Below are 21,763 nucleotides of genomic sequence, written 5' to 3'. Positions count from 1 at the left end.
GTCCAACTGGTCCAGCAGCCTTTATTATTTCTATACTAATTTCATCTATTAATGGTGCCTTCCCCATTTTTTGTTTTACAGACTGCTAAGTCCACCTGTAACATGGTTACATCATCTTCTACTCTTGAGTCTTCACACAGTATTACTACTGTCTCCTCTGCACAATTTCTCACATTCAGCAGTTTATCAAAATACCTTCCATCTCTTTATTTCTTCTGGATGTTTTATCAACTCTCCACCTTCCCCTTTCATCAGCTTTGTATAAATTCTTACTTCTTATAATTCCATACAGCATTCTTTTAGTGCCAGCTCCATCTGTTTCTATCTTTTGTGTAAATTCTTCTGTTACGAATTTCTTATATTTCCTTTTATTATCCAGATACTTTCTTCTGTTTTTATCTCTCTTCCATTCTTGCTGTGCTTTCTTCTTTTCTTTCGCCGCTTCTCTTATCTTCTCGTTCTTCCACGGTATCTCCTTTTCTTTCATTCTCGTCAATGTTCTAGCACATGCCCCTCTCTGCCCCATTTACAAGTGCCCTTTTGAAGATAGACCATTCATCTTCCACATTTCCTACTTCAGTAACTGGAATGTGTTGTTTTAGTTTCTCCAGAAATTCTTTCTCTACGTTCTTATTTGTTATTTCCATACTTTTATTTTACTCTCTCTTATCTCCTGTAATTTTTCCATTTTCTCCAATCTCAGTTTTGATACCACAACTCTATGTCCTCCATCGAATGCTTTTTCCGGTAAAGCTGTTACATCCATCAAGTGTCTGCGATTTGTCCTTTCCACCAGAAAGTAATCAGGTACTGATTTTGTTCTTCTCCACAGCCATATCTTGTAATTTTCCTGCTGTATTTCTTCCAAAACCATGCGTTACCCACAATCGTTCCATTCCTCTCACAAAACTCCTCTAGATTCTCTCTGTCTTCATTCCTTTTCCCATATACTTATGGTCCGATTACAGTATTTCTTCCTTTCCTTATCTTTCATTTCCCATATGTGCATTTAAGTCTCCCATGATAATCGCTTCCACATCAGTTTTCTCCTTTCTAGTTTCCCCAAGAATTCCTCGATATCTTCCTTGTTGTTCCCTGTATGTGGTGCATACGCTTGTATCCATTGATATCGGAATTAGAAAGATGTTTTTGAAGACTTTTGTGTGGAGCGTGGCATTGTATGGAAGTGAAACATGGACAATAACTAGCTCAGAAAGAAAGAGAATAGAAGCTTTTGAAATGTGGTGTTATAGAAGAATGCTGAAGGTGAGATGGATAGATCGAATCACGAATGAAGAGATACTGAATCGAATTGGTGAGAGGAGATCGATTTGGCTAAATTTGACGAGAAGAAGAGATAGAATGATAGGACACATCTTAAGACACCCAGGACTTGTTCAGTTGGTTTTTGAAGGAAGTGTAGGTGGCAAGAACGGTAGGGGTAGACCAAGGTCTGAATATGACAAACAGATTAGAGCAGATGTAGGATGCAATAGTTACGTAGAAATGAAAAGGTTAGCACAGGATAGGGTGGCATGGAGAGCTGCATCAAACCAGTCTATGGACTGATGACTCAAACAACAACACGCTTGTATGAAGTCCTTCACTTCATTCTCAATTTAATTTTCATTATCCTGTTGCTGATGTACTCTACCATATCCACATACGCTCTCAGCTGCTTTCATATTATCTGGCCTATACCATTTTCTGCCTCTCTGCCACCAATCCAGTATAGTGTATATCCTTTTCTCATTCTCTTCTTTCCTTTCCCCTTCCATTTCACTTCGCTCAACCCCATAATTTCTACCCCTCTTTCTTCATAAAATACACCAATTCTTCTGCCTTTCCTGTCCGAGTCAAGGTTCATTAAGCCCACCTTCATAATGTTGGCTACTGGTTGCTCATTTTTCACAGTTCCCGCAGTACACTAGGAACTGTGTGTTGCTTGCAGCAGGTACGCCCTAACCTTTCCCAAGACAAGTTCTGAAGTGCCATATCATATATAGGCTATTATTACAATGGGGTCGCCACTCCCAGAGGCATTTTATACCTACTGCCAGACATAACTTTAGGCCGCTCCTCAGGAATACAAATGCCTTTTGCAACTGCTTCTCGGAAGTACAGACGTTGCTGGCAGGAGAAGGTTCTTTTATCTGGCAGTGGGACTGGGGTCCTCTTCCGCTATCTAAACTGTTGATCATGTTCTCCTACCTGGTGAATTTATATGTCATTTTCTACACAAAGGCTTCACCTGGCCTCCAAAGGGAGGGCTCCTCGGCCCATAGCCGTTGGTCCTCCCTTTGTGTGAAGTTTGGTAATAGCCACTTGACCCTCGGCCAGACAGTTGCAGGAAGTACCATCTACTGTCACATATAGTAGGAGGATGATCCTGACCTGACCTGCGAATTTCCATGATTATCCCTTGTTAATGTTTTCTCCCTTTCACCTTTTTTTTCAGTAAGGAATTCCAACTTGTGCCCTTGAGTCCAAAGTGCTGTAGCAAAGGTAAGAACTCATGTGGTTAGAAGAGGAGTGAAATCACTATCCCATACAGTTTTGCTGCTGTCAGATAGTCGCATCTCATCTTTATTTTCCCCCTGCCCTGTATGATTCTACCAGTCCAACTATGTCTTTTGCACGATTTACCCGGTATTGATCTATTTCACTGATACACATTAGCTTGCATTTCTTGTAATTATTTTCTTACAAGGAATTCAGTAGCAACACATTACATTTGAGAAGAAACTTCTAGAAGTATAGCAGAATCGAGATGTTTCTTGCTCCCTTGAATATCAAACAAGCATACAGCTAAAACTTATACAAATATTTTGTTAAAAATGGTTAAATATGTTTTGAATGGACAATATTTAAAGATTTAAAAGTTATACAAATAAGAAACTGGTACCATGGTATCTATTTCATACATATTTTATTTAAGAAACTGTACGGAAACTTATGAAGTTGTTTTGTTCAAACTGTTGATCAAATTACAATTTTGATCTTTTTTAACCATAGTTATAAATACAATACCCTGTCAGTGATCGTTTGTATCATCTGCTAATTTTATTGATATCATGGATTTAAGAAAGCAAAATTGTATCTCTACAGGCCATGAAAGACCTTTGAAGGAGTGAAAGATAAAGAAGGCTTCAGCTACTGATAATTTTGGTTCTAAGTGGACTAAAGTGGTTAGCCCTATGCCCGATTGCCTTTGCCACAACGCAGTGTAAACAATGGCTAGCTATTGCAAAGCTGTGTCAGGGCCATGCCCTAGTCGTAGCTTTCTTGTCCTCAACATCACCATTGGCACAAGCCATTCTTACACGTAACTTGCAATAGGGTAAAACAGCAGCATAAACATTTCCTTCCACCATCAGAAATACATCTACCTATCTGTTACTTCCTCTTCCAACCTTTGAGTGCACTTGGAGAGGCACTTCAATTGGAATTTCCTAACTAACAGAACGTTATGGAAAGGAACAAGGCATACAATGTAAACATGAATGTTCATTTCAAATATACTCTATGCATAGCACTGTAGAGAGCTTTACCAGGCCACATGTGACTGTCATGATGTCCAAAATACAGTATAAACAGGCATTGTCATTGAGAGACTTTTTTTTGGACTTTCATTGAGCTTGTCTGTTCCAGCTAGCATGTTCTTATAAGTCTTATAGTACAGCTGTACTGTGTGGCTATAGAAGCTTATTTGAGGGATATCTGAAACTGAATTTCATATAAATTTGAAGTTGAACTCTTTTATGAAAACACAAATGAAAAGAGAAACTGTTTCCCTGCCTTCTTAGAAGTGTTTTCCCATAACTTCCTATTTCAGTTCAGGGAAATATTGGGAGGGTACCTAATACATATAGTTCATAAGTGCTTCTTGCTCACACCAGCACAGACAAAATGCACAGATTATCAGGTAAATTCACAGAATCTACCTTTCTGCCTTGATGACCAAATCCTCTTATTGACTTACTTGACTTATTTCCTTTAATTCCAGGTGGAACATAGGGCCTCAACAAAATTTCTCCAGCTTGTTCTATCTGCCGCCAATGCTTTCACCTCCCTCCATGTCTTGTTAACTCCAGCAATCTCCTTGTCTCTGGTTCTCTTCTAGGTAATCCTCGATCTGCCTTGCCTGCGACTGCCTTGTGGATTCCAACTCAATGCCTGCCTTGTGCTACTTTCTTATGGTCTTCTCAGGGTGTACCCAATCCATCTCCATTTTCTTCTCATTATCTGTTCCTGTATGGGACTTTGACTTGTGGCCTCCCAAAGGTCTTTGTTTTAGATGGTCTTTGGCCACCATATTCTCATAATGTACCTCAAACACTGATTTATAAAAGTCTGTAACCTTGTGGTAATGTCTTTGGTCACTTTCCAGGTCTCACTTCCATACAGTAACACAGATTTAACATTTGAGTTGAATATCCTTAGCTTTGTTTTTATACGAATGTGAGGAGATCTCCACATTGGTCGTAACTGTGCAAAAGCTCCTGTGGCTTTATTTATACGACTCACCACATCTCTAAAAGCACCTCCATCCTGGCTTACCTTGCTTCCTAAGTAGCAAAATTCCTCTACCCTTTCTATATCCATTCCATCTAGAGTAAAGCTTACAATTGTTACAATGGTTTATGCGCATTTCCGTAGTCCTTTTTTTATTAATCTTTAAGCCTACTTCTTTAGCTTCTATTTTTTAAGTCATTCAGTTTTATTTCCAAAAATATTCTGCAAGAAGACAGAGATCATCTGCATAATCTTGTTCTTCCAGTCGTTTATTTAATCCCCACTGAATACCACGCTTTCTATTTGTTGCCTCTCTCAGCATACAATCCAGTATCATGATAAACAAGATTGGCGACAGTAGACGTCCTTGTCTTACTCCAGATTTTACAGCAAAAGGTTCAGACAGCTTCCCTTTATGTTCTACTTGACAAGTATATCCATCATACATTGTCTACGTAAGACAGACTATCTTTTGTGGAATTCTGAACTTTTCCGTAGCCTTCCACATTTTCCTCCAGTTGACAGAGTCAAAGGCCTTTTCAAAATCAATGAAAAGTATAGTACAGAGATGTCTGATACTCAGCAAATTGTTCAATGATTAGCCTTAATGTGTTGATCTCATCCACTGTAGACTGACCTTCTCTGAAACCTGCCCTGTTCTTGAAGTAGTCTCCTGTCAATGGCTATGCTTATTCTGTTCAGTATGACTCTTGACATCACTTTTCCCCCATATGAGAGCAACGTTATTCCCTTCCAGTTATTGCAGTCTGAGAGGTCACCCTTCTTCGGTATCTTGATGAGGACACCCTTCTTCCATTCCTCAGGAAGATGTTCTTCGTTCCATATTTTTGTTAGAAGTGGCTCCATGATTTCCGCTGTTAAATCTGGATCTACCTTTAGGGCTTCTGAGATAATGTTATCTACACCTGTTGCTTTGCCACTCTTCGTTTTTTTCACTGCTTGTGCAATATCTTATCGTGTTGGTGGTTCTACCGAGATGTCTGGATCCTCCGAAATGGTTTCAGTTCTTGATTCCTCACTAAAATTATTGAGTACTTCCATGAAGTGATGTCTCCGTCTTTCCAATTGTTGTGTCTCAGATGTCAAGGCTACTCCATTTGCATCTCTGACTGGTTTCTGCCCTGAAAAATTTCTCCTAGAAAGCTTTCTGATAATGGCATATACTTCTTTGCTGTTGCCGACTCTTGCTGCTTTACAAGTAATAACTCTCATTGTAGACCGTATTGGACATCAGATATGAACATTAAAACAAGAATAATAGTTAACACCACCTTTCCAATACTTACCTTTCCTATATTTAGGAAATAAACATTACAACAGGCGTTGTAAGATGGGACATGTTTCGCTTAACAGTAGTAAGCATCAGCCGAAAATAAATCTTAGCCTAAAGTTAGGTCAGGGCCCTGAACCTAGTGTCCTTAACATATATGGCACCCTAAGAATCAACATTTATATTTATAAAATGAAAATAGGCTTAAAACTAGTGTGAAAAAACATGGCTAAGAGAAAAAACACAATCGAGTTGAGAAAGAGGATAAGAACAGAAAGTAGGCTATAATACAGAGCTGGTAGTGAAATAATTAAAATCATTAGGTTATCATTGTTACCAGTCAGTCAATCAGAATGTTCAAACATAAAAACAAGCGTGAAAATATATAAGAGTGTTCATCATGGCTGAGTTAGAAAAAACACGTAATCCTGTTGCCAGAGGTAAAAACATAAGGTACAACGTAGAGTTGGCAGTGTAGTATCAAACTCATGGCTGCCAGTCAGTTAATAAGAATGTTCATATATAACAAAACATAATGGTTATATTCTTTTAAGTGAAGAAATAATTAAATCCCACTCTTGTATAGACGTGAGAACAGGCGAGAGAAATCATATGTTGTAGCAGACATGGAGTAGTAACACTTCAAACAGGATTGATCACGCCTGAAGCCGCTTCATTTTTGCTGGGAGTTCAAGACCAAAACGGAAAAACATTAAGATGCCAAGTGCGTGAACTGAAATCTCTTATGTTGGATGAGCGTTGAGCGGAGACATTAGCCGTTGTTGCCAGTTGGTCTATAAACACTTGTTTATCTCTCCTCACTTTTTTCTTAACCTTCTTGTTGGCCTGCCTGTATTTTCCATTGATACTGCTTTCTGGTTTCTTTTTCTACTGGAGTTGACGAGTGCCTTGCACTCTCTTCACTTTTGGGTTGATTCCCAAGTGTCATCCGATATCCGTTCTTTCCTCCCTCCACTCCACTTGAATGCTGATCATTTTCTTCTCTTCCAGATTAAATGAAGACACCACCCTCTTCTGTCCTCACCTCTCCATAGCCTGTCAATCTTGTTTCACTCAACCTAAGTATCTCCAGTTTATACCTTTTTATTTCTGCCATTACTTCTCTCAGTCTCCCAGTTTCATACATAGTTTTCACATTCCAGAATCTGATTCGTGTCCTGTATTTCATTGCAAAAGTCGTCTCCATGAAATCCGGCCAGCATAAATTTCGTCTGGTTTCTGTAATGAGTTTAATTCTGATGTGCGAGTTATTAGCCCACAGCACCCTAAGTCCAGTGGAGGGGCTGCCTCCTGTCTGCGCTAGACCGCAGGGGTTATCTCCCTTATCCTTTAGAGATCCCTCTTTACCACAAGGCAGTGGTTTCTTCTTTGTTTCTCGCCAAGAAGAAGGGCTGCCTCCTCCGCCGTTGCTGCCGTTGAGGTCTTCACCAGAGCCCTATTAGCCGTTACTTTTCAGGGTTCCTGTAGGGCGTTCACATCTACCGTAGCTGTCATGGGGTACACACAGTCCCCACTGTATATCACCCCTACAGACAATCCCCTACTTCATCCTGTTGCACACCTCCCACAACATGGACGAAGGGTTGGCCTTGTGAGAGGCAGTCCTCTTATTACATGTCAAAAAGGAGAAGGAAGCCTTCCTGTTCTAAATAGCTAAACAGAAAGAAGAGACCAGGTCAAACATAAATCACAAGAAAACAAGGACAGTCTCACCTTTTCCCACTGTCATCTACTCATAGACTGGCTCTGTCCTCATCAATAATCCCAGGTCTACATCCATCTCTTCTCAGTGTACGGAAAGATTGTTTCTGCTTTCCTGTTTCATCAGGAAATCGGGCATCAATGATAATTGAGGGGCCGTCTTGACAGACCTTCAGTCTTAAGGTGGGAAGTGTAGCATAAAAAGAAAACCAGATAAACGTACAGGACCTTGTTTCTTCTTTCTATGCTCCCTCTTCCCACACTGAGCTATCTTTGTGTTTATCCTGTTGTGTGTTCTTATTGATGTTCCTGTCTTTCTATACATGACTTAGTTTCTCACTTACTTGATCCTTTCCGTTATTTAGGCTACGTGGAATGTAAAGTTACTATGGTTTGAGAGAAAGACATACATTTTAGCCTATATCAGTAATTCTTCCATTCCTCTGGCAGCATAACCTTTTTGTACAACATTTTAGGTGTGCTCCAAATTTTACATTATGTCATTAGCTAAGTAGCTAATGACTAGGATATACTTAAACTGCTAGTGTATTCATATACTAAACAGTGATCTCCAAAACAAGAGAATGTTGTATTTTTTACTTAGTATTTTAAATTCATCAGTAATACATCAACACCTAGTAAATTGTTTTGCCGAACTGCCTTAAGGGGATTGGGGATTGGTACAGTAATTTGGATATTTTAAATAATTTTTATATCAGCTCCTACTGTATGTACAACAACGAAACTTTCTGAATTGATCATACTACATGTTTATTATGTAGCACATATCTCGGAATTGATTTTTGCTTTATCAAACTCACTAATTAATTATTCAAAATGGCGGCTCTTTGTGTGTCTGTGCTCACCGTTTTCTTCATAGATGGGCGATTTATCAATATATCAGTGTTCCGATTTTTTAAATGTACTGATTGAAGTTACAGCTACAAAAGTGACCACTTCCAGAGCTATATTTGCAAAATTAGTATTTTTAATTTTGTGTTACATAAATATTGCTTATTTTGGTAATTTTTTTGCATGTTGATATTTTTTTCCAAACAATTATCACCCTCAGGCATATGAGTTTGGTCAGTTTTGTAGACTGTATCACTAAGATCATTAGAGAAAAGTGGCATTGTAATACACCATATATTTAGGAGTTACAAGGGAAATGGTTTTGAAAAACATAGTTTTGAGAAAATGAGCTGCAAAGTTATCTGACCCCTGTAAAGACACAGCAGCCTTCCAGTGGCTGTTAAAATGCTTCTGGGGCATAGGATGTTCCCTCTAAAGCAGTTTTTACTACTTCATTTTCCAGTCTTAATCTTCCTCTGCTTTGTCTGGCCTCTTTTGTGGCTTCTCGAACCATTTTTTCAGCAGACTTTACATACATCACATTCTCTTGTAGCATTGCACGTTCACAAAAGACACCAGGATTCGTGCCCATTTTTTGAAGCACAGCCAACCTACTCTTCACTCCATCGTTAAATGTCATAACTGCATCTTCACAATCATCACTCCACAGAATCCAGATTTTGGGCACACTTTCCAAATCCTAGCGTTGAGAGACTCATTAGCATTCTGTTTATAACCTCCTAAACACCTTTTCAACAGTTCATTAGCAACTAAATCCTTGAAAACAGGCTTAATCACATCCATAACAGCTGGAGGTAATGTGTTTTGTGTTTGTATTCTTGAACTATGCCTGCAGTGACAGCTTGCTGGTACGGGCACCAGGAATTTTTCTTTTTGGGCAGAAGTAACGAAGTGGATTTTCGTCAGATGAGCTTTTATGGTACCAAATTTCCCAGATAGCAGTTTCCATATCATTTATTGATGTTGAATTATTCTTTTGGCATTTCCATAGTAGGTCGTCAGAGTATTTATTGCAGAATCTGTCAATCTGTTTTTTCCAGACAGTAATTTGCGAACTACTCGTAATAAAATGAACAGGTGATAAGTCTTTGTTTATGTTTACAGGACAAATGACTGACTAAAATGGCTGCAAGTATCAAAGATAAAACACTTTGCCTCCAAAGTGCATATATGTATAAGATATTCCACTTTCAGAACAACAATCCCACAAAAATGGGCATGACTGTGAATAGTCACTATGTGGGCATGGCGCTATTGTTGCGCATGCTGCAGAGCTCTCTAAATAGCCTATGCAGTGTCTAGCATTTTAAATCATAACTCCTAAACTACTGCAGATATTTAAATAATTCTTTCACCAAAATGAACTAGAAGAGTGCAGATAAGCATTAAAAATACTTTGAAAAATCAAATGTTTGAGGGTTTTTACTGTACCGATCCCCTTAAGAGGGGCTGTCTAGCCAAGGCAGTAAAGGTGTGTCTGGTTCTCCTGGAAGAATGAAAGTTTATATTTCCATCAAGAAGAAGTCAAAAAAACTTAGAAACGAGATGTCCTCTTCCAGAGAGAAGCATGAACCTGAGGTTCACTCAGCTTACAGCAAAATTGGGGGCAAAGGCAGCCAAGCATAGAGTTAACCACTCTATCACACTTAGTGCTGAGGTTAAGAATAGTGGTGGTATTTGAAGGTGTTCAAATATATCAGCCTTGTGTCGGTAGATTTACTGGCACGTAAAAACTCCTGTGGGACTAAATTCTGGCACCTCAGCGTTTCTGAAAACCGTAAAAGTAGTTATGTGACATAAAGCAAATAACATAAATGAATTAGTTAAGAATAGTGGAAGCTTTTGACCTACCTCTCCTTTAAGCCTTCATGTCCTGTATGAAGATAGTTTGTTGTTCAAAATATTTATTTTTTTCAGGAAAATGAAAATGAGACCTGGGGAGAAGATTTTAGACAAACTGGATTCAGTTGAAGATACCAAAGGGAATGGCGGTGATGTTGGTCGACTAGTTGTTACAAACTTGCGGATTATATGGCATTCTCTGTCAAAACCAAGAAATAACTTATGTAAGAAAAATATTTTCATACTCAAGAGTGATTCATTTATATCTGTTAATCTCTTTGTAAAAGATTTTGTAGTCTATACATAAAGTAAATTTCATACTGTAGTACCATCACTACTGTCGCATTTTTATCCATGTTTGCCGAGTTGTGTTATCCAATGATGAGTCTCGTACAAGTGGCATTTTCAGGCATTTGGATTAAGTACAACATGTTCAAGATATTCATTTGACCAGCCACCTGTTAAGACATCAGCCGAGAGGCTGGTCATATCCTCAACTAGCACCGCCAAAGGTCATACAGCACTATAATGAGGTGTACTAGGCCAGATGAGGAGTGAGGTAGTTTACCATTGCTTTCCTCAAAGTGGTAGAAAGTGCAATTGCAGCATGATTTACCCTGTGAGTAGCACCTTCCACAACGTACGGACATACTAGTCATGCTCTGAATGTCATTAGTCAGCATCATCCATGCCTCAGACAGATACCATACTATCACAGCCTTAAATGGGACTGAGACTCCAGTGAAGCTACAGTTTATTCTGGCCTGTGCACAGATGCAGCAATACTCCATCCATAACAAAATAGCAACAGATGGACAAATTTAATCACGGACTTAAAAATGTATATGACAACCAACAAAACTGCTGACCACTCAAACTTCATGAGAATGCAGTATTATCATTTTCATCACTTTCCATGCACTTTCCACAAATTTTGCAGTCCCCCTTTTTACAGATTGTACAGGTATTGAGACATGGGTGTTAAAGTGAAGCAAGCAAGCTTGATGTTTTACATGAATGTTCATCTGTGAATTGGTAATACCATAACCCTCAGTTTAAACAAAATTGATTTTTTGCCATTTTCAGGCTTGTGGGTTATGTTAAAACCTTCATTAAAAATACCATATCCCTTCAAGAAATATTTCTATGTTATTTTATTTTGATGGAAAATGTTGTATGCCTGGTTATGTTTTTATCCAGTAACAGAATGTCATAACCTAATTAAGGGTTACAACATATCACCGTTTCATGGATGTGTTGTTATCACAATCATAGCCATGGGATCCAAGTCACAGGGACATTTTCATGTCAAAAATCCCATGTGCATTGACTGTGATTCTAAGCATGGCCACCTTGAAGAGAAGCCAGTGACAAAGGCACTCGGCTGTCATGCCTCCCAGTTACCAAGTGACTCCTGGATCAAAGTGACAGTAATCTATGCAGTTGTGATATTAATCATTAAAAATGCAAGCAGCTCTTTTCATCTTATTAAGTCATGTATACACCGATGAGCCATTGCATTATGACCACCACAACCTGGGAACATTTCTAACGCCTGGAGCAAGGGTAGTAAAATGTGACAGGGGGTAGTGTGATACATATAGACATGCCTGCAGACTTGCCGTTAGTAGTGTCTCAGAAATCAGAGTGGGAACCTCCGCGTTTGATAGACAGCCAATTGTGATAGTACGACACCTTGGTACCAGCATCTCTGGTGCAGCTTGTGGGCTGCTCTCTTACCGTTGTTGTGAGGATGTATCTAAAATTGTGCAACGATGGGCAAACAACGAAACATCGCCCAGCCATGTGTCAAGATTGGCTTATTGATGCCAGAGGCCAGCAGAGACTCGCATGTTATTCAGTGCAACCACAGGGCCACAGAGAAATTGCCAGTGACTAAACCAATGTTTCCCAGCACGTGGTTCATCGGACACTGCTGCATATGGGACGGCGGAGTAGATGACCCAGTACTTGTATGTTACCTATTCACAAACACATAAGAATAAAATTCTTCAAGAATGTAGATCAAGGCTGTGTATGAGTAATATAGCATGACTTTCTTTATATTTTATCTTCAAAGTGATGTCCCTATGACTTCACTAAATTAAACAAGGAAAGAAAATAAAACGTTTGGTTTTCACTGATCCGTAAGTAGAGGACTTTTGTTATGCAGTATGGGGTCAATGCGGAACAAGCATTTTTATCTTTAAACACACGGCCCTGAAGATGGTTTTCCTTGGTTTCCCATTTTCACAACCGGCAAACCTTAATTAAGGCCATGGCCTGTTTCATCTCACTCCTAGGCCTTTCCTACCCCATTGTCACCATAAGTTCTATGTGTGTTGGTGCGACGTAAAGTAAAATGTAAAAAAAAAAAAACCTGTTTAAATTATAAATGGTAAAATAATTACAGAACATGTCATACTATACAGCTGAGGGGATGATGTGTGCAATTCTATTTTGTGAAAACTTGCAACTTTGATTTGGTAAAAGGAGCAAAAGTGATTTTTTGGTGCTGTGCAATTCATGTTAAACTTTCAATCAATGGAATTTACTATAGTCTTAATATCATTTGAAAATGACTGGGTCATTGACCGGGTCAGGGATGTAATGGATGAAGGATATATAGGCTATTAATATGATGGGGTCGCACTCCCAAAGTGATTAATTAATGACTGATAGATGCTATGAAATGATAATGGAGAGTGTTGCTGGAATGAAAGATGACAGGGAAAACCGGAGTACCTGAAGAAAAACCTGTCCCACCTCCGCTTTGTCCGGCACAAATCTCACATGGAGTGACCGGGATTTGAACCACGGTATCCAGCAGTGAGAGGCCGATGCGCTGCCGTCTGAGCCACGGAAGCTCCTAATATCAATTGAATACCTTTAAATTAATAATTTGTTAAACTCAGGTGATATAGCACTAGCCTTCTGAGCCCAACTTAGTAAGTTCGATAATGACTCAGTCCAATGGTATTTGAAAGTGATTAAATACGTCAGCCTTGTGTCAGTAGATTTACTGACACGTAAAAGAACTCCTGCCAGACAAGATTCTGGCACCTCGATGTCTCCAAAAACCATTAAGGTGTATTCAGTAGGATGTAAAACCAATAATGTGGTTACTGTTAAGCTCACTAATTTTAGTTGTAACTGTGCTATTGGTAAGCAAGCCTCGGACCTATGGGAGTAACGGAGTCCCACTCCCATTTGACAGGCGAGGGACTCCTTGGAAACAACTTGGTGAACGAAATGGAATTTGATAGGGAGCTATCACTATTAATGATGCTTATGGAAGAAAGAAAGTAGAACTGGCTGAGTCAGCAAAAAGGATGCATCTGGATGTGCTAAGAGTAAGTGATATTCTGCTAAGGGGAGATAACAAGGAAGAGATAGGAGATTATAAAGTGTACTTAACGGGTGTTAGAAAAGGAAGGGCAGAGTCTGGGGTAGGGCTCTTTATCAGGAATACCATTGCACGCAACATAGTTTCTGTTAGGCTCGTAAATGAGCGAATGATGCGGGTAGATTTGTCAGTTGGAGGAATTAGGACTGGAATTGTCTCCGTGTATTCACCATGTGAGGGTGCAGATGAGGATGAAGTTGACAAGTTTTATGAAGCATTGAGTGACATAGTGGTCAGGGTCAACAGCAAGGATAGAATAGTGCTAATGGGCGATTTCAATACGAGAGTTGGGAATAGAACTGAAGGATACGAAAGGGTGATTGGTAAATGTGGGGAAGATATGGAAGCTAATGGGAATGGGAAGTGTTTGCTGGACTTTTGTTCTAGTATGGGTTTAGCAGTTACGAATACATTCTTCAAGCATAAGGCTATTCACCAGTACACATGGGAGGCTAGGGGTACCAGATCCATAATAGACTATATCTTAACCGACTTCGAATTCAGGAAATCTGTTAGGAATGTACGAGTTTTCCGAGGATTTTTCGATGACACAGACCACTATCTGATCTGTAGTGAACTAAGTATCTCTAGGCCCAGGGTAGAGAAAGTGAAATTTGTCTGCAAACGAATAAGGGTAAAAAATCTCCAGGACGAGGAAATTAGACAGAAGTACATGATTAGTGAGAAGTTTCGAACAGTAGACAGTAAACAGGTTCAGGATATAGAAAGTGAATGGGTGGCATACAGGGATGCTGTAGTAGAAACAGCAAGGGAATGCCTAGGAACAACTGTGTGTAAAGATCCACATCTTGGTGGAATGATGAAATGAGAGCAGCTTGTAAACGTAAAAAGAAGGCTTATCAGAAATGGCTCCAAACAAGGGCCGAGGCAGACAGGGATTTGTACGTAGATGAAAGAAACAGAGCAAAACAAATAGTTGTTGAATCCAAAAAGAAGTCGTGGGAAGATTTTGGTAATAACCTGGAAAGGCTAGGTCAAGCAGCAGGGAAACCTTTCTGGACAGTAATAAAGAATCTTAGGAAGGGAGGGAAAAAGGAAATGAACAGTGTTTTGAGTAATTCAGGTGAATTCATAATAGATTCCAGGTAATCACTGGAGAGGTGGAGGGAATATTTTGAACGTCATCTCAGTGTAAAAGGAAATCATGATGGTAAATAAACTCCCCTGTCATAAAGCAGCAAGAATAGATGAAATTAGACCTGAAATTGTGAAGTATATTGGGAAGGCAGGGATGAAATGGCTTCATAGAGTATTAAAATTAGCATGGAGTGTTGGTAAGGTACCTTCAGAATGGACAAAAGCAGTAATTGCACCTATCTATAAGCAAGGGAACAGGAAGGATTGCAACAACTATTGAGGTATCTCATTGATTAGTATACCAGGCAAAGTATTCACTGGCATCTTGGAAGTGAGGGTGCGATCAGTCGAGAGGAAGCTGGATGAAAAACCACAGAGAGGCTGTCAGGATCAGATTTTCAGTATGCGCCAGGTAATTGAAAAATGCTACGAGAGGAATAAGCAGTTGTGTTTATGTTTCGTAGATCTAGAGAAAGCATATGACAGGGTACTGAGGGAAAAGATGTTCGCCATACTGGGGGACTATGGAATTAAAGGCAGATTATTAAAAGCAATCAAAGGCATTTATGTTGACAATTGGGCTTCAGTGAGAATTGATGGTAGAATGAGTTCTTGGTTCAGGGTACTTACAGGGGTTAGACAAGGCTGTAATCTTTCACCTTTGCTGTTTGTAGTTTACATGGATCACCTGCTGAAAGGTATAAAATGGCAGGGAGGGATTCAGTTAGGTGGAAATGTAGTAAGCAGTCTGGCCTATGCTGACGACTTTGGTCTTAATGGCAGATTGTGCCGAAAGCCTACAGTCTAATATCGTGGAACTTGAAAATAGGTGCAATGAGTATGGTATGAAAATTAGCCTCTCGAAGACTAAATTGATGTCAGTAGATAAGAAATGTGAGGGAATTGAATGTCATATTGGTGATACAAAGCTAGAACAGGTCGATAATTTCAAGTATTTAGGTTGTGTATTCTCCCAGGATGGTAATATAGTAAGTGAGATTGAATCAAGGTGTTATAAAGCTAATGCAATGAGCTCGCAGTTGCGATTAACAGTATTCTGTAAGAAGGAAGTCAGCTCCTAGACGAAACTATCTTTATATCGGTCTGTTTTCAGACCAACTTTGCTTTACGGGAGCAAAAGCTGGGTGGACCCAGGATATCTTATTCATAAGTTAGAAGTAACAGACATGAAAGTAGCAAGAATGATTGCTGGTACAAACAGGAGGGTACTCGGAATGAGGAGATAAAGGCTAATTTAGGAATGAACTCGATGGATGAAGCTGTATGCATAAACCGGCTTCAGTGGTGGGGGTCATGTGAGGCGAATAGAGGAGGATAGGTTACCTAGGAGAATAATGGACTCTGTTATGGAGGGTAAGAGAAGTAGAGGTAGACCAAGACGACGATGGTTAGACTCAATTTCTAATGATTTAAAGACAAGAGGTATAGAACTAAATGAGGCCACAACATTAGTTGCTAATCGAGGATTGTGGCGACGTTTAGTAAATTCACAGAGGCTTGCAGACTGAACGCTGAAAGGCATAACAGTCTATAATGATAATGTGTGTATGTATGTATGTATGTATGTATGTATGTGCTATTAGTTTTATTGCTTTGAAAAATAAATTCATATATTAATTTTATTGTAACCATTGTCAATCTTGGCAACCTCAGTAATGGAGAAGGCGGAATAAAGTTTATTTAAAATAAAAATACTAATATCAGTTGCTTGGTGAAACATGCCTGCTTATTTACTGAAACATACGCTCACTGTACTGTGTGAGTTTAGCTTGGGAATTAAAACAATGTGGCAGTTTACATAAAACTCAGACTGGATAATTTAATGTCACTCTCTGCACTGATGGTTCAACAATTCATGAACAGTAATTTCACCTTTAGTTGTAATTCATATTGTATTTCTATTATATCTAACTGAAAGTTTATCTTTTCTTCCAGCTATTGGTCTCAACTGTGTGGTGACTACAGCAACAAGAACCGTTAATTCAGTTAGTAAAAATGTTGATACTTTTAAATTAGTGCTTAACTTGGAAAAAAAAATAATTCTAAAACTATAATGTATATATAATATTAGAAAATGAATAAGCAGTGTAAATTAGTTATAACTGATTTTGAAGGTTTGCAAGTTTATTTTGATACATCACATAACACTGCTGATAACAGATGTGGAAATGAGTCAAACAAATTTGTTAATAAATAGATTAGACATTAATAATTATGATGAGGAAGAGAAGAGAAGCAGAATACTCAAGTCTGAAGGGCAAAAAGTTGAGTTTGCTCAACTTAAATCTGTACCCATTCTTTCATTACTGTAGCCATAAATTCAAATATATATGAAAAACAAACTCACTCACAAAGAAGAACACATAGTAGGATAAATACTATGATAGGGTTGGCATCGGAATGGGGCTACAGAATTCGGAAACAAGGACAAACATGAAAATACAAGAGGACACGCACAGTCTTCACATCTTCTTATACCATATGTCATCTTCATGAATTCTGTCTATATCCATTCATTCTCAGCCACCAACAAGCTTGTTTCTACTTTTCAGCATAATCAGGAGGGCAGGCATGAATACTCATTGAGGGCGGGGCTTCCTTCTATGCTTATCCAACTTCTCCTGATCTTACACTTCCCACATCAAGACTAAAGATCTGTTAGTATGAGTGTGTATTGTGTATACTGGGCAATTCTGAATGAGTGATTAGCATTTCAGTGTCCCATGCCCCTAGTGCTTCATAAGAGTAAGTGGTTTGCCACCTTTGACATCTACGAGGGCTCTTTCTTTATAAATGGCAGGTAGTCCCCAGCATTGTGTGGAACCCATCACCAGCAATGTGGAAGCCGTTGTATCTCTGTAGCAGCACCCCTCAGGATAGTGCAAATACACCAGTTTCTTGCCTGCAGAACTTCTCGAACAGTTAAGAAAAAAAATGCCATGAAGTTGTTCCTTAACCTTCAGTATCAAATCAAAATCACAGGAAGTTAAGTCCGGGAAGTGTAGGGGATGATAGAGCTCTTTCCAGCCCCATCGAACCTGGAAATCAACCACTGGTTGCACGACGTGCACCCGAGCATTGTAATGCAAAATTATGGGATGTGTGTGCAGAAAATATCTTCGCTTCTTGTATTATGTTGGTTGAAGGTGACGTTCCAAAATCATATGTAACGCTGCCCACTGTCGGTAGCCCTGAAGGTGTTATTCTGTGGTTTCCCATTTTCACACCAGGCTAATGCTAGGGCTGTACCGTAATTAAGGCCACGATCACTTCTTTCCCTTGTAGCCCTTTCCTGTCCCATTGTTGCCATAGAACGTGTCTGTGTCGGTGCAGCATAAAGCAGATTCTATTTTTTTTTTAATCCAGTTGCACTGTTCTTGGCTGTAAAAGAGGATTCCTTTACTAAACTAGATTTGATCCCACTTTTTTTGGTTATTAAAACACATCTTGAAGATATGATTTAAGTAAGCTCTAAGAGTTTGTGAAAGTAAAAGCTTTACATACAATACTTATAGAAATTATGAGGGTCTCTTTCATATCATGCATATTAAAAATTGTTTTTCTACAACAACATTAACATACCTAGGTTCAATGACATTTTTGTCTTTGTTACTGAATTTTTTTACAGTCCTTCTCTTAGGAAAACTTTTACTACTTCTTGTTATTACTGTATTGGATGTTTTCAAAAAATTATTATTATTATTATTATCAAGATCACTTACTTTTTCCGACTACAATACCACCTATCTGGAAGCTGCAGCTGTGCCATGTGTACAGGAGTTACCGTCTATCTCCACTCAACACTGTCTCTATTAACTATCTTTCACTTTTAAACTTTTTACACAACTCAAACGGCGGCCGATGCGAATACTTATATTATGCACTTCTCAGTATCTCGTGAGCGTGCTTCACAACTCAGAACACAAAAATTAACACTCAAACCATGGCAAGAACAGGGTGTTTACTTCATAATCCTCTACACCAATACAAGTCTAGGAGATCAGAAGAATTTTCCTCGACAAACACGGGAGATGTCCAGGGTTGCTTCAAACCACACCTGGTGCATTCTATCGACAAATTCATGAATTTGGTCAGCCTAAACAATTTATAATGACAATATGTTGCAAATGAAACAAAAAATCACATTTGCAGAAAAATGTCACATAGGCAGTATTTTTTTCTTGCCATTGATATGCTTAAATAAAATAATTGACATATAAGCCAAAAACTAACAGCACATAGTGAAAGACAAAAAAAAAAAAAGGGGGGGAAGACAGTATTGTCCCAATAACGGACCATTTATATTGGTATTATAAATTTACTCATTCAGAACAAATGTTTCAGATTCCCTATGGGAATCAACATATATATCATTAAAAAATGTTGTCAACATGGTAAACTGCAAGCCCCTCTTTCAAGCAATGAAAAAAGTCTGGCCTTGGTTGGAAGGATATGTTCCTTATACTAAATTTATACAAGTCACAGAGTGCCAAAATTGATGTAAACTATAGTAAGAAAATAACAAAAATAAGAGAGACTTTGGAGAGGGGTGGCCTTTGTTACCCTACCTGAAGTAGAATGCAAAAGGAAGTGAAGTAAATGGAAATGATTACAAAGTGTAAGATTTGCAGATGGCATCACTATTGTTACAGAAACAAAAAAGGTCATGAATGGGATGCTACAAATTATGGAAAAAGTTTTAGGCAAATGAAAGCTCAAAATTAATGCTGAAAAGACTGACAGTGATGGTAAGCAAAGAAATTCATAGACAGCAAACAGTAATAATACTTGGAAAAAACAAACTAGACAAAATGTCAGAGTTATTACATTTCAACATTAATCATAAGAGAGGTTGAAAAGAGGGTGGCTAAGAAGCATTTCAGAATAAAAAAGAATTTGTTAATCAATAAAATCTTAAGTCTTGAAACGAGGAAAAGGTTTGTTAAATCTTATATGTGGAGTGTACTAACCTACGGGAGCAAAACATGGACCCTGGGAAAACAAGAAAAGGACAGGCTAGAATCAGCTGAGATATGGTTTTGGAGACAATTAAACCAAACAAACTAGACTGAAAGAAAAGTTAACACTATAGTGGTCAGGTCTCATCAGAGAAATTGATAAAAGAAATGTGAAATTGTTTGGCCACCTAATGAGACACAACAGTTTCATTTGTAACGTTATGGAAGGGGAAGTTCTTGAAAAAAATGGAAGAGGGCAACCAAAACTTTTGTACATCAAGAATCTTGTGATGCAAATGAACTGCAGCTCCTACGAGGAGATGAAGATGCTGGCAATTGTTAGAGAAAGTTGCTTACAGCAATAGTTCATAACCTTTAGTAAATAATGATGACAACGATGATATACCGTCTTCAGTTTTAATTAAGAGTATGAACACAGTGCCTTAAATAGTTACTAGTCACTAGTTTCATTACAGATTACAGCTAAGTTCATTCTCCCTTCCAAAGACTGTAAGAAAAGCCACAATCAAGAAGGAAGACTTCCAGTCCCAAATTGACCATACTGACTACTGATATTTTACTGATATACATACCTGGAATGTATATTAGAAACCATTCTCGTACTGCAGGGTCGTCCTCTTTTTTCAACGAGATGTTGGCTTTTAGTAGATTGTGATTTTATCTACAATAAATTCTGTGTTTTCACTCTTAGCTTTCCTTTGCCTCTCTAGACCTAATGAAAGTTCAATTGTTGCCTGCCATTTTATTGTTGGAGTGTTTAATTTATGCTGTAAATGTTCCTTATTTTCATAACAATGTTTGTATACAGTAGTCTTACTTTCTTCTCCCTCTCGATACATACATTACAAAATTTGCACACTAGAATATTACTTTCTGAAATGCATAAACTTTTAACTCGCAAACTCTGTAATTCTGCTGTGTATCGTGCAAGTCGTCATTCGTCCCATCTTTGTATTAGATTCTATGGTAACTTCATTTATTTTATTTGAACCAGAATGCCGTTGTAAATCCACGAACTCTTAGTGTACACAGTCAGACAGATGCAATAATAGATGTCATTAAAAATTTCCAAGAATCTTAGCTTTTGTGGGGTAAGGTGACACGCGACAGCTATGTTAAGGACAACATTTCAAACACTTCACTTAGCAAGAGGCTGAAACTATACAGTGGACAGTACTTATGTCTGGTTGCTTAAAAATGACTCCACTCTAACCCTTTCACCCTGTATTGTACCAGCAAATGATTAGGGATCTGGGCATGAGAATCTTTACGTAGGGGTGGACGGCTGTTATGGAGCAGGTACAGAGAGGCGTACGCAGAGCAAAATAATAGTTGGGCTTAAAGCTCAATTTATTCACTATCATGTATTTATGGGCAATGTTTCCTACTGTATTATTTCTGCTCCTTTTCACAAAATATTTGTTTCATTGGCAAATTATTTAAACATTAAAGCAAGTTATTTTACAAAATTTTCGTAATGCGATGTTTGCCTGATTTAAAAACATGATATCCACAAAAGATTGCCTTTATCTTGAGGTTTTGAAAATAATTTGTTTTTACGTAAGTCACCATAAACTAACTGAAATGAATGTCTTTCACCAGAAGATCAAATTCAAAATTCCAAATACTGAATTGTTTCCCTACAGTCTTTTTAAATAATAAATTTCACTTGTTTCCTACAGTCTTTTTAAATAATGTATTTCACTTTAAAATAAATACTCTTTCACTTTCAAAGTTTGTGAAGTTCTCCCTAAAAGTTTTTATACGTATGAAAAATTTTATACTTCGAAAGTAACGCAAACTAGAATTTAGTAAGAGTCTAGTTTCCAATGAGCGTATTATAATTGTTCATAAAGCTGCTAAACGAAGTCACTGATTTTTCTATTCCACTTGGCAAGAAGAAAGTTAGTTTTGTGGAATTTTATGCACCTTTTTTTAAAAAGTGGTTTAAAATACACTTCATATCACCTGTTTTTACTGGAACTCAGGACTGGAATGTAGACAGCTGCTGGTCAG

The 21,763-nt window shown here is 38.3% G+C and overlaps 1 protein-coding gene across 2 annotated transcripts in view; it reads left to right on the top strand.

Moving 5' to 3' along the window:
- BBS5 (Bardet-Biedl syndrome 5 protein) overlaps window positions 1-21,763 on the top strand; it is a 137,725-nt gene that overhangs the window by 6,305 nt on the left and 109,657 nt on the right. For both annotated transcript variants that reach the window (XM_067138999.2, XM_067138998.2), the window contains exons 2-3: window positions 10,319-10,467; window positions 16,704-16,753. In XM_067138999.2, coding sequence (XP_066995100.2) covers window positions 10,319-10,467; window positions 16,704-16,753 — 199 coding nt within the window. The remainder of the gene's footprint in view (window positions 1-10,318; window positions 10,468-16,703; window positions 16,754-21,763) is intronic.

This window comes from Anabrus simplex, chromosome 2, assembly GCF_040414725.1.
Source record: "Anabrus simplex isolate iqAnaSimp1 chromosome 2, ASM4041472v1, whole genome shotgun sequence".
Classification (NCBI taxonomy): domain Eukaryota; kingdom Metazoa; phylum Arthropoda; class Insecta; order Orthoptera; family Tettigoniidae; genus Anabrus; species Anabrus simplex.
The sequence above is the reverse complement of the archived record's forward strand: the minus strand, read 5'-3'. Positions and strand labels throughout refer to the sequence as shown.